Here is a 13,865-nt window from a genome sequence, read left to right on the forward strand (position 1 = left end):
TCCTTCAAACCCACCTACCATTTAAACTGATTTAACACCAAACAGCCGCCTTTGTCAATCTCTCCAAACTCAGCTCGGGGGTCGAACTGAGACCAAGGCGGGTCCGGGCTCTGCTTGTTTAGTCTACAGCGGAGCTAAACAGGCAGGTTTCACACCAGCCTAAAGGAAAGAAGCCAAACTGTCGGGTCCGTCTGAGCCGCGACAAACAAGTCGACGAGGTAACAAGGAAGGAGCTCAATAAAATAAAAGAAAAAAAAAGCCACAACGTGCTGATTTTTCTGCAGCCAGCTACACATGCCAGCTTAAAGGGTGGAGGCTCAGCCGGCCGAGGTCGGAGCGGTCCGGACCAAACCCTGGTTCACACCATCTCACCATCATTTACACAGAGGAGCCAATCTACTGGGGAAAAAAAACAAACCTGATCATTCATATCCCAGAATACTTTATCATCATATCTGGGTTTATAATCCTGTTGTGTCTTTATGTTTTATCAAACAAAAGCATGTTTGAAAACAACTTCACCTCAGGAAAGACATTCATGCTTCAGGTTTCTCTAAAACGAGATAAAATGATCCAAAAGCTTGATCAGAACCCGGATGGAGGACCGAACGTTCCAAATGTTTAAATGTTTAACCAACAAAGGAAGCAGATTTTTCCTGTTTTGTTTCTAGACAGAGATAAAACTTTTGGGCAGCGTTCAGTGTCAGCTCCAACACACACCATATACACCAACATTTGTGTTTGCCAAACACAAACCAGAGTGACACCTCCCAACTCCAAAGTCTTGTGTTTTCCACTCACCTTCCTCGTGTGGTGAAAGTTATTTTGTGAATGCATCTCCCTCAGCTGCAGCTCCCAGTCCAACCAGAGAGAAATGAGGGATTAGCTCGGAGACGTCAGCCGGCGTTGTCTCACACGGCTGAGCAGCAGCCAATCGCAGCAGAGACACACACAGACACACACTCTGTAACCTGACAATAGCAGCCAGTGTAACATGAGCAGCCTGGTGGCCAGCGGGCCGAGGGTCCGGCGCTCTCAGCCGTAAACTGTGGCATCCCCGAGAGGAGACGAGCTCAGCAGCTCTTTATGTGCCGGTGTGGAGACGGACCGGCCACCTCGGCTCTCGTTAAAGCGACGCTCCACCTTCAGGGACACGTTCCCACCGTCTGCTTCAGTGAACTGAAGGAAGCCAAATCATTGTTTAGTTATTTATTTCTTTTTTTATCTGAGAGAGCTTTCTCAATCTAAAACCTACAAACAGATCCAAAACCCAATGTGACCATTTCTATTTATCCAACAACCAAGTGGTCACCAATGTGGTCATCAATGTTCTGCTGCTGGAAACAAAGAAACACACAAATATGTCTAATTAGAGTAGCTGCAATGGGTGAATTTTTTTTTATATATATATATTTTGCTTTAAAAGAACATAAGCTCTTTGTTGACTGATGGAGAAAACTTCTTCCAACAATTATTTGACCACTAATAAACCACCTCCTTTTGACTGAAAGCGTCATAAAATTTAGCAAAAAACATTTGATTCTGTGAGCTTCTAGCTGCTAGCAGTCGGCGTTGGTAGATGTTATGTAACATACTGGAGTTTGAGCTGTTCCATGCATGAACGGGATCCTGAAGTGAGTTAACAGACTCCAGTTTTGAAAAACATCCAACTTTACAGCTTAATACCAAAAAAACAAAAGCAAAAACAAACCTCTCGGCATCGATGGCTACATTTTGGATGCCTAAAGTGTATGTTTCATCATGACCGGGTGAGCAGACAGGAGTTAACACAAAGTTCCACACTCCTGCTGTGTTCTGACTTGTGAATTTTACCGAATAAAAACGTCTAAATAAATAAATAAATAAATAAATAAAAATGTAAAAGGAAACATGTGCACTCCTGCACAGAATGATATTTGTGGAAAACGAGGCCCTCGTGCCGGCTGTTTACTGCCGCTCTGCTCGTCTGCTGAAGGGTTGAATCTGCCAGCTTGTGGGATGCTTCGACTTGACAGGCAAAGTCTGTGCATGCCTGCATAGCTGAGGGATTATCACAGTATCAATTGAGTCCCGGATTCCCTCTGCACCTGCCTTGTCCTGCTTAATGTACAAGAAACAGGCGGGCTTTCCACCCCTCTCCGCTCCTCAGACGATCTGATCTGAGAGGGATAGTGACGAGCTGCTGCAACAAACTGTTGGTATGTCGGGGAGCTGAATGTTTTGCTGATCTCTATCATTTCTGCCGCGCTTCAGCAAATGAAGACGTACAGAAAAAGCTGCCTGGGATGACTCTCCGCGCCACAAGCCTGAACCTCAAGCCTCGCCACTTCATCGATATATTTAATACCAGTCGGCCGAAAGAAACGCTGGTTGGTATGAATGTGAACGTGTGACAGGCAGCGTGTTTTCTGTGCGTTGACCACAATTCCACTTCATTGCACAAAAATAAAATTAACAGGAAGCAGCTCCATGTTTTTGTCCCGGCTATTTAAATATGAAAATCCGAGGGATTTATTATTTTCAGAAGTACTCACGTTTATTTCTCGAGCACTTCTCAATACAAATAAAAGTCTAGAATGTAGATGAACTCCTGACACATTAAAAGCTTTCTAGCCCGACTCTGTAGGTATGGAAGTGGCTGGTGAAATCCTGATTTCAGACAGTTTAACACCAGCAGAGTCTCTTTTCTCTCTCCGCGTTTCCCCTCGAAGCTTCGCTAAGGCAGCGAACGATAATTGGGGTTTCCTGCCTCGCCACATTCTGCCACTCCTCTCATTGTGGTCAAATATCAAAACAAATGCTTCACAGCAAGCCGCGTCAGGCGCCGTGCTTTTAACTCCGGGGTGACTCTCACCGTGTAATTAATTTAAATCAACAGGATCAGCAACACAAAACCAAAAGATGAAGTCACGTCCACCAAAGACGCACAAGGAAAGTCAACGGTGACTCATCTTCAAAAACAAACAGGGTTTATTTAACAGTGATTACATAATAATAATAATAATAATAATGATAATAAGAAGAAACCTCAGTCAGCCGATTCATCAGTTATATTTTGTGTCAGACAGTATGGTCAAAGCTTTGTATCAACGTGAAAGATATTCAGTGATGTTTACAAAAAAGGAAGGTCAAAAGGCCGCCAAGGAAGTCGGGAAACGGCTCAATACAAATGAGGAAACTCCCAGTTAAACCAGGTTCATTCGTAAATGGCAAAAAAAAAAGATGTGGATGATTCCTCCTGATCGTCTCTGATCTAAGCAGCACATGATGACTGAGAGGAGGCATGAATGAGAGCAAAAGGATTAACATACCAGGAAACAAAACATCTTTGTGAAACACACTTCGCGGTTTAGCCGGAGGTTAATCCCAACCACACAGGAGAAATACCTTCACTCGTTCACGTTCGCCACCACAATTCTCTCTCCCAACAGATCGCACACAAGTTGAAGCACGCGGCAGCGAATCCCCTGAACGAAAACAGCGAGCTCCTCCGGCGGAAAGACGAGCGAGGTCAAAAGATTGGGCCAGGAAGTCTTCAGTGGACACCTTCTGATCGAATGACGGCACTGTGGCTCTGATGGGGGGGTTCAGGTCTACAGGCCCTAAACACTCAGCAGGATCAAGTTCTGTCTGGACACAAAGAACCTCCGAAGGTGTTCACTTTTATCATACTATCAAAAATAAAAAATTAAAATCTTAAGTTGACAAAAACGTTCTCAGCTTTGTGGAACAACGACGATGAGTCCTTTAGATCTGGAAGAGCTCCTGTCAACTTGGACCAACGTCCGAGAAGTCTGGTGCCCTCACAGTTCAGGGAGAAGAGTTTATTATGAGTCGGCTAACTCAGGTTAGCATAAAGACTGGAAACAAGAAGAACCTGTAAAAATGATAAATAGCCACTTTAATCAAACTTCTCAAAGAAGAAGCCTACGTTTTAACTTTCAAACCTTAAAAAAAAAAAAAAACAGGATTCACACTGAGATCCAGGACAATAATATATTTAAAGATATTTCAAGAAGCAAACAATCAAATGTTTTGCCATCTGGAGTCTATTCAAGGCACGTTGGTTCAGTTAGTTTGTTTCACACCATCACCATTTGAGAAACATCTATATGTGACCAAATCACAGAAACTTCAAACTGCCTGGGTAAAAAAAAAACAAAAACACCAAAAACAAATGCAGCCAATCCATCTCAGGCGGCCCCGACTCAGCTAAGCCGCTAAAAAACCAGCAAGCTCCGATTATACAGATTTTTGAGCATTTTTGCCAGAGCTTTGATCAGGCCGGTAACAACTTCCTCACAAACAAGGCGGCAGCTGCCCGGGCTGATGGAAATCTTTTAGGAGGATTCCCTGAAGCTTGACTTTCCCTTTTGTTGTTCTTTTTCATTTAAAGTCTGCTGAGATATCTTAAATACAATCTAACGTCTTGCCAAATGAATTTTGTTTTGAGCAAATATCTCTGGTGCAGTTTGTCGGGTCTGCTGTTCCAGGTAAGCTTAACGGTTTTGTTTCGGGGGATTAACTATTCAAAGTTGAATTCATCCTGTAATAACAGTGCAGTCTCGGAGGCCCATGTAGTTCTTCATCCCACACTTGAAAACCTGAGCAGCTGTAACAACTGCCTTCACCTCCACAGTAAGAGCGGTTTTTCCTCATTGGGGGGGTTAAAATCTCACAGACGAAAAGAAATCCTTCAAACGTCTCCTCAAGTTTGTACCCCCCCCCCCCCCCCCCGAAAAAAAAAAGGGTTGTATTTTTAGCACTGAAACATGCAAGAGAAGCACAAATGGGACAGAGGCATGCACAGATGTTCAACCCAAGCTAAAATTACAACTCAGCACCCCCCCCACAACCCCCCCACATGAAATTACAGAGAAAACACAGCAGCAAAGCACTCCACAAAAAAAAACGTACGGCTGCAAGAAAAGCAAGGCCGGCGTTGACGTGCAACCGGCTCAGACGGCGCAGCGGAGTGGAAGTCATTTTCTCTGAACAAACAGTGGCGGGATGGGAGTCATAATCACAGGGAGGTGGTGGTTAGAGGTTGGGGGGGGGGGGGGGGGTTGGGGGGGGGGGGGGGTGCAGGCTTTGTGCACGTGGACAGAAGGCCCGTCACACCGAGGCGTTAGTTGACAGACCTTCGCCGTCTGTCCACAGAGGCCTGACGACGTGGACCCGGACCGCCGCTAAGCCTGATGTACCGACCGACGCCAGGCGGAGCCGCTTCCACCAGATCTGCTTATGTGCTAACGGGAGAAGCTGAGGAATGCCTCCACTGGTGTTGTTTCTGAAGTGTGAGCACAAAACCCAGACTCAACACCCAGACCGTTACAGAAAGAACAAGCGGGAAGTCAACAACAGAGTCGTCCACGGTGCTGCGTGCATTTCTTCTTCCTGTCGCCGAACTCCGGAGTTACCAAACGCTCATTTCTTAGTTCTAGTGCTGCAGCTGTTGATCATTTCAGGTATCCTCTTGATTAATTCATCGATAAATACAATCTATCTATCTATCCTCTGTCCCACGTGCCCACTGGTACCTGAGTGGTCATGTGATCACTTCAGATGTAATATGGCCGCGTGGACGTGTTTAAAACGAAAGTGTTACACTAAGAAATATACCTTTTCAGGATTGATAACATAATTCTGTTAGCGTAAAGCTAAACTTTGTAGAATATATCATTTTGGCAAACTATGATGAAGTTTTAGATTTTCTTACTTTGTTGATTTCACAGTTTAAAAAAAAAGCAACTTTTTCAAAAGTGTTGAAATCCATAATTCAATTTTTAATTTCTTCAGTTTCGTCATTTTCATCTGAAATTCCATAACAACATAAAACTCTACATTGTTAGTGTCTTTACTCATCGTGAAGCTCTGCGGGAGGAACTTTAGATGTTTATGCTGAATGTGCCGTCGTCTCATAACTGTGACGATTGCTGAGACATCGTGTTTGTGTACGTTGAGCCTCGTTGGCAGAACAAAACTTCACCGCTCTGCTGGTTCCAGTGTCCATAACAAACTCTTCGGCCGAGAGCCAACATCTCTTAACTTCCCCGCTTTGTTCTGAAAATATACGTTCGCTGGGAAACCGAATCAAGTTGAAGGTCATCTGGGAGGTTTGTGGCACCTTTTCGCAGCAGGGTGTTAAACTGATAATTTGGTCCACTGGGAGAAAAGGATTAAGAGGATTTAGTAAACATAGCTGAGTTAAAAATCTATAAACGGGGTCCAGAAGTTCAATTAAAGCGCTTTTATATGTCTCAGTTTGCTAATCAGTACTGATTTCTGTATTTTTAACAAAAAAAATACACTAAATTCTGAGATACTCGCATGAATTAAAAAGCCAAATCGTCTGAATATAGCTGGACTCAAAGCCAGAAAAATAGAAGTAATAGAGGTTGAAGTAATTTACAGAAAACATGGTGTTTTATTGAGGATCAAAGACACGGCAGGTTTTGGTGTCTTATGTCTGAAGGAACGCTTTGTTTGGTCTGATGAACGAAATCACTGTTCAGAATCTGGACTTATTATACGCAAGTGTAGAAAAATGAATTCAGGGTTAGGCGCCAAAAAGTGCCACAGCGGCAGCCGAAGAATTTCATTAAATCTTCGTCACAAGGCTGATATTCTTCCCTGCTCAATCAATTCAGGCCTTTATCTCCAAAAGGAAAGAGGCGGAGGAGGACAAAAACTCAAAGAGCCCTCCATCTGACCCCTGCAGCTCTTCACCACCATCCAGGTCTGCTCTGATCCTGAAAACACAACTTCTGACAGCAGTGAGACCAAAGAAGAAGAAGAAGAAGAAGAAGAAGAAGAAGAAGAAGAAGACAGCGAGGGCACCGTCTGAATTCAGATTCAGAGTAGGAGGCCATAAAAACGTCTCAATCTGGATCACAGCTGCACCACCCTCAAAGGTGGAGTGAGGATACTTCCTTCCTTATTTCCTTACACGAGTAGTTAGTTCAAAGTTCGACCCAAAACTACACAACAACAACAACAACAACAACAACAACAACACAACAAGCAGCAAACTGATTACTTTAAACATAATCCAGATTAAGCAGCAGCACTTCATGGGATTGTCTGATCTGATCTGGTCTCTGCAGGACCACCTGACCCAGGACACACACACACACACACACACACACACACACACACACACACACACACACTAAAGTGCTCGTGCACGTTTTGCAAACAAAGCAAACAAACAAACATCCTGAAGGAGTGAATTTGATCCAACGTGTTTCACTCACCGACTCTCAGCCGGTTTTTTCCGCTTTCAGTCCTCCGTTTCTTCTCGGACTCGAACCTGAGACGGTAAAAAAAAAACCAAACAAACAAACAAACAAAAAAAAAAAACGGATCCAGGTTCCCACCTCCGGTGTCTCTCCGTGTCCCGGTCCGTCCGTGTGCGGGTCCGGACCGGCCGCCTCTTTGTACGAGTCCGCCCCTTCACCGGCGCGCATGCGCAGTCCGGGTGCTCCAGACCGGCTCTGGTCCGCTCCGCGCGGATGTGAAGGTCGGTCTCAGGTGCGCGAGCTCACCTGCCCCGCCCCGCCCCGCCCCCACACAGGTGACCTATTTCCGCTTGATCAACTTCCTGTTAAAAAAAAAAATTAAAAATCACTTGTTTTTATTTTTATTATTATTATTATTATTATTATTAATAATAATAATAATAATAATACAATTAAACAGAAATTAAATTAACAGGATTTAAACAGGAGAAATGAATCTAAAGTTTAATAAAAGTGTAAATGGTTTTCATCCGCCCAACAATGTAGTCCTACTTCCCTTGGCGGATTAATATAAACTCTTCTCAGTTGTACAAAAGTGTGTAACAAAGGCGAGTTTTTGTTTTGTTTGTTTGTTTGTTTTGTTTTTAAAGGTGAAAAATTCCCACAAACATTCGGTGTGTGCACATTTGTGGATGTTGACGGTTAATTCTAGTCCTCAAACACAAAGTGAGCCGAGGCCTCCATCTTGTGGTGGTTTGTTTTAACACAATTTTATTTTGTGTATTATTTGTGTGCAAGTATGAGGAAAATACACACACACACTAATCAAACTTAATTCTAATGAAAAAAAAAAGATATGAGAATGAACAATGAGGCTGATTATTAGGTCGAATGTGTGTCTGTTTAAACGTTACAGCTGCAGTAAAATCTGACAAAACCTTTACAAATATGGCGATGGATAAAAATTAAACCGAGATAAGATCATTAACAATGTTTTTACGTTTGACACATGAACAACCAGGAACAATAAAAGTTTTTCCTTTCCATATCTGAGCTGAAATGAATCCCCAGAATGAGCTGGCGTAACGGCAGTAGATGTTTTATCTTTATTTTAGCAGGAAAAATAAAACAATGAGGCCTCACAGATCAATTTCATTCGCTGCCACGAAGGTGATACTCTTCCTGTGTTCCACATATCACATATCACATAGATCTCAGATAACTGATCTGAAATCATTCATTGATTTTTCATTCCCACATAAATGAAGCTGCTCATTTCTTTTTCAGTAGGATTAGTAAAGTTTTTCTTTGGCCTCTGGTTGCCTGCTTCGTATTATGACTATGTCGATCTCTCACGTCGATTATTTGAGAGTTTAGACAATTTGTTTGTTTGCTGTAACAAGTATTTCTTGAATGCCAACCTCTCTTCTGCTCTGAGCCACGAGCGTTTTCAGGCGTTGCTGCCTTCTTGCAGCTTCCCATGGGGATGATCATCGTCTGCTGAACCTTCCTCTTATCAGCGTTACACATTACACTTTTTTGAGTCTTGCTTTTGGTTTAGGCAAAATGGAAATCTGCGTTTCCCATCTGCTGATGCAAAGCACATTTGTGGTTATCACCTTGGTTAGTCTGCTGTGATCTACTGTAGGTAGCGTTAGATGATGGCAGCTTTCCCGTATCTCGAGTCAACGCCAGCAGATAACACCGGTAGCTGACATTTACAGTGAAATGTAGAAGTTTCCTCAAAGGAACAAGCAAACGATGAGATTTATTAGTTTGCAAGTGGAAACTAACAAGAACTAAAAAAAAAAAAAAAAAACCCTGTTAGGCGAACATGGAACTTCCCCGCCATTATAAAATAATAAAAATAATAAAAAATATATTTGCCCCTGACTTCTTTTTTTTTTTTTTTTTTTTCTGCGCAGGGTTGAAGTCATCTTGAAATGATCGGAAACGTTGGAAGGAGAGGAATTTTTATGAATGCACTGACAAACAAAACCAACTCCGAAACACGACTGGCCTTGTTGCTCGTGACTCGCTGACCTTTTTCTTCCTCTCTTTAAAGTCAGGAGTATTTTCTTGGTTGGGGGGACAATATCTTTCATTTGTTGAATAGTTTTCTAGACACACTAATAATAGAAGGCCAACTTGGTTCATTACAGGAGGAAGTGTGTGCAGTACATTCATTTCTCTCTTCACTTTTCCTTTTGTGGTGACCGTCTCCTTAAAGTTTTGTGTAAAGTTCTGTTTTATCCTGAAACTGAAGTGTGACGTTTCTTCAGTTACATTTTCTTTTTTTCTTTTTTTGAATTAAATTTGGCTCGAGGTCAAATAGGGGCGCAAAGCTTTGTGTCTATTTCTTTCCTCAGTTTCCTCATGAGGCTGAAATAAGTAGTGTTTATGAAACAGACTGAAAAGTGAAGCCAGCACTGAAGAGCCTTAAACAAACCAGATTGCATTGACGTCAATGGGAAAATGTTCCTCTTGATCCCTTGCTTTTGTACCTCAGTAAACGTTTTTCCTCATGAGTTTGTGGTCTGATCAGGATTTGGCACGAAGCAGGTTAGATCCACCACTCGAGGATGAACGGAAGGTCAAAGGTCACTGCAACCTCAAAAAACACTTCTCTTTTTTTTTTTTTTTTTACATAAAATAACCCAAATTTGAAAAAGTTCTTATATCGATTGGGGATTGAAGATGAATTTCATGAATTTCATATAGACCTCATAACGTCTTGGAAAAAAATATCTGGCAAAAATAAACCCAGGAAGTTTTCCCTCCATATAAATATATGAATAGGAAATATACAGAAGAACTGTTAGAAGTAAAGATTTTAATGGAAATAATCATTTAGCCTTATAAACCTTTATAAAAAAAACCATTAAACAAATAGTTTGAAGAGTTTCGATAAATATCGCTAAATACCATCTTTTTGCTGGAACTTGACTCGACAGCTCATTCTTGCGCTGATGCTCGTGCAGCATCAGTTTCAGATGAACAGTCACAGTTTTCCAACCGTGTAAAGCTTTCACCAAAGCATTTCCTGTTTGTTCTCATCGCTCTTCACTCGGTCAGTCGGAACAGAATATCTGTTCAGTATTCCAGGTGGGTCTCACGTTTTTGCACACTTGACCGATTCGTGAAATGGATCAATTTGCACAAAAGGATTAAATATAAAACGTACATATAATTCAGTTGTACCGCCTTTTGACCATCTCTGGCTCTGTCAGGGGTCTCCAATGTGATCCTGCAGAGTTCAGCACTTACTGTACATAAGTGAGCTCATCTAAATATAATCCTGGAATATACATCTTATTTTCATAAACGGGAACTGAAGTCTAATTTTGGGGGTGATAACAGTCCCGTCAATTAATTACTTACCAAACAGGATGTGGTTATCCTTCAGAGGCCTCTGAGGCAAATACAGAAGTGCAGCGCCGCTCAAGTTACTTCTTGGTACTCTCCAGTATCTTAAGAATTTTCTGTTCCTGATTCTGCCCAGGTTGAATCCAGACTCTGGCAAGTTTGCTAAAAACGTCGGTTTCAAGATGAAACGGTGGATGACCTGAACAGCTGGAGACGAGCTGCAGAAAGTGAAGGTTCAGTGATTGTGAATCAAGTGAATGTTGCACAGGGAGATGTAAAACAAAAACTGTGCATGTGCAGGTGCAACGGCGGTCTGTGGCGGGTTTGGGGGGGGGGGGGGGGGGGGGCTTTGGTCTGACTGGTGTTTCTGTGAACATCCGCAGAAAAGTTCGAAGATTGTTTCACTTTTATTGGCATTATATTGGACACATTTCAAATTGTATCATATATAATCATCATCCGACCGGATAAAACAGAAGTCAGTTGGTATATTTAGATGGATTAGAATCTCATCCAAGAGCTGATTTAGACTTTAGTACAAAGAGACTGAATTTCAGGTTTTCATTAGCAGCAACATTTGAAATCTCCCAGTCTGTGTTTAATGAATCTATATAATTCTGAAATGAATTTTTGATGATACTCTCATATATTCAGATACACTTATATAGAGATGGTGGAACTGTCAAACTGCCACTGAAGGATTTAAAATATTCTTCAGATCTATCTCTGGAGACGGTCGATCCTGCGGTCAGCTCAGTGGGTCGGTCCGGGACTTTCCCAAATCAAATATAAGCAAATATCTCAACCTCTGATTACAGATTTCATGTGGGAGGTTTCCCAGATTAGAAAACATGAGTATGTGCTGGGACGGCACGGTGGAACAGTGGTTCCTCAGCGGTCACCCCCACAACCTGCGGCTCCTGTGAAATGTATTTTAGACAGTGAATAATCGGGGCTTACCTTTTTAAATCACCAGACTCATATGCCAGATCGACATCAGAAAAGTTGCAAAAAGTCCCACCTGTTTGTGTCCCCTGTCCTTCATATCATCATTCATCAGTACAAACAATTCTTCAGGGATTCCCACAACTGTCAGGTTTTATAGACCACATGAAGCCAACGTGGGATGCGTTTCTGAAAGCAGCCCAATAATAGAAGTTAACACCTTATATATCAAATTCTGGCCTGTAACTGTTGGTTAAATTTTAAATTGAAAGGATATTTATTACACGTCTGATGCTGTTGTAACGTGCAAATTACCCATCTGAGGTACTAATAAATTTTCTTATGTCATTTTAAATTGTTTTATTTGCAGTAATAAAAAAAATGCCAGGCTCTGAGAGAACAGTAAAAAAAAAACAAAAAAACAAAAACAAAACATGAACCAATCCAGATTTAGTCCATCCATCAGAAAACCCCCCCAAAAACGCCAACATGCCACAATTCTGACTTTTTTTTTTTTTTGCAGCGTCAGCTGTGTGTTTTGTTCCTTCCTCCTTGGCTGCTTTATAAACTCTACTCCATCACTCTCACTTCACTCTCACATCCTCATTGGTGCCATCAGATCAAAACAACTGCCGCAAAGATGCCCAAACAGCTGCTGCTGCTGGCCGCCCTGACTCTCCTCTGCTGCCTCATCTCAACCCACGGTAGGAAACTTTTCTCCGGCTGCCAAAAACTCATTTTATTTTATTTTTTTATTCAGTGCTTTTTCTGACTCACCTTGCAAGATTAGATTTACGTATGTTGTTTCTATTTGCTTCATTAGCTCATTAGTCATGTCCTGCACTCAGCCATCTATTTAACATAAAACACAAGTACTCATATTATTATTTTTACTATCTCTAATTGGACCTTTTTATATATTTTATAAATTTTGTATTTTACTAAAAACAGCAGCACTTAATGATGACTGCGTTGAATGTGAACATGTATAACAAACACATTTTCTTCTCTTTCTACAATGAGTCCATGTGAGCTGAACTCCAGTTTTCAGCACCTGATGACTTTTTTTTTTTTTTTTCAGATTGAAATTTTCATTTCATTTATTTGATTTTATTTTTTACAGGTTTTCCCATGTACGGCTGTAAATGCATCAGGACGACCTCCAAGTTCGTCCCTCTTCGCGCCATCATGAAGCTCGAGATGCGTCCCATTTCAGGACATTGTCGCTGGGTGGAATTCATGTGAGTTCTTCAGAGAAAAATCAGCTCATTCAAATATTAGCAATCTCACAATAATCCAGGAGAGTCTCCACCTGCACGAAGAGAGAGCAATGACAGAACACAAAGTGAAAAATATTCAAAAACAGGCAGTTTTTTTTATGGATGTGATTCACATTCTTAGTAGTTGTAGTTGTATAAGAATTAAAATCCCCTGTGAATTATTAGGACACATTTAAAATGGCTTAAACATGAGTAATTTAAAACTGAACTTCCAGCTCTTTCACAAACAGGAACCACCAAATCAAAAGAACTTACCTAACAGCCCAACATCCTCAAAACCTGACAGAAAGTCAGTGATAATAAATCATTTACTGGAACTTTATTCCAGAATTACACAAAATGGAAAAGCTGGTGTTGTCAGCTCAGACCTTAAATAACACAAAACAAAAACACACACATTGACTGACTGAGTTTGCTTTTCTTTCTCCACAGAATCATCACAAAGAACGGCTACAAAATTTGCATCGATCCGTCTGCGAAGTGGCTCAGCTCCACCATCCGCAGACTGCAGATGTAATCATTTCTCCGTTATTTTAATAATGAAAAAAATAATAATCACTGTTGCACCAAAATAAATCAGCTTCGGCTTCTCTAATTTCCTTTTTGTTTTGTTTGCAGGAGAGAAGGGGCCACCACTCTGTCACCCACCACTGCTGCATAGGTCTGAAAACGCTCACCTTTCTGTTTTTTGGTGGCGTTCGATGGAGAAATGACTCCATTCATGCAAACGAAGCTGTGAATTAACTGAAGGATAACTGAGCCAAAGAATCTTCTGTGTTACTGTCATTTTGTTCATCTTCTCTGGAGAAATGGCAACGATCTTCTATCGCCTTATTTCAAGAATCATTAAATAGCTGTACTATTGGTGATCTGAACGAGTCAACTTTGACATTTTATTGTCAAAATGCTCTTTGTCTTTACTTCTGTGTATCACATTTGACTGCAGGTCAGATTTTGAAGCTGTTTTTTCTGATGTTCTTTGCGCTGTGTGTTTTTGTGAAGATGAAATAAAGCACAGACAGATAAGACTGTT

At 41.5% G+C, this 13,865-nt stretch overlaps 2 protein-coding genes across 4 annotated transcripts in view; one reads left to right on the forward strand and one right to left on the reverse strand.

The window, feature by feature from the left end:
* Nucleotides 1-7,471, reverse strand: part of kank1a (KN motif and ankyrin repeat domains 1a) — a 41,024-nt gene extending 33,553 nt beyond the window's left edge. Inside the window, exon 1 of one of the 3 annotated variants that reach the window (XM_029510339.1) lies at nt 7,380-7,471. The gene's annotated coding sequence lies outside the window, so the exon portion shown is untranslated. Of the gene's footprint in view, nt 1-801; nt 940-7,256 lie in introns of those variants that run through there. The other 2 variants (XM_029510335.1, XM_029510337.1) reach the window with 2 other exon arrangements.
* Nucleotides 7,472-12,158: 4,687 nt separating this feature from the next.
* On the forward strand, nt 12,159-13,865 carry cxcl13 (chemokine (C-X-C motif) ligand 13). The gene is made up of 4 exons (XM_029511226.1): nt 12,159-12,256; nt 12,676-12,793; nt 13,265-13,345; nt 13,451-13,865. The coding sequence occupies exons 1-4, from the start codon at nt 12,193-12,195 to the stop codon at nt 13,491-13,493; spliced, it is 306 nt and encodes a 101-aa protein (XP_029367086.1). The 5' UTR covers nt 12,159-12,192; the 3' UTR covers nt 13,494-13,865.

This window comes from Echeneis naucrates, chromosome 9, assembly GCF_900963305.1.
Source record: "Echeneis naucrates chromosome 9, fEcheNa1.1, whole genome shotgun sequence".
Taxonomy (NCBI): Eukaryota; Metazoa; Chordata; class Actinopteri; order Carangiformes; family Echeneidae; genus Echeneis; species Echeneis naucrates.

Excerpts from the sequence above, each read along its gene's own strand:
- cxcl13 (XM_029511226.1), top strand. The coding sequence starts at position 12,193 with ATGCCCAAACAGCTGCTGCTGCTGGCCGCCCTGACTCTCCTCTGCTGC. Across the intron at positions 12,257-12,675 it reads CTGCCTCATCTCAACCCACG|GTTTTCCCATGTACGGCTGT; the intron begins GTAGGAAACTTT and ends TATTTTTTACAG. Across the intron at positions 13,346-13,450 it reads ACCATCCGCAGACTGCAGAT|GAGAGAAGGGGCCACCACTC; the intron begins GTAATCATTTCT and ends TTTTGTTTGCAG.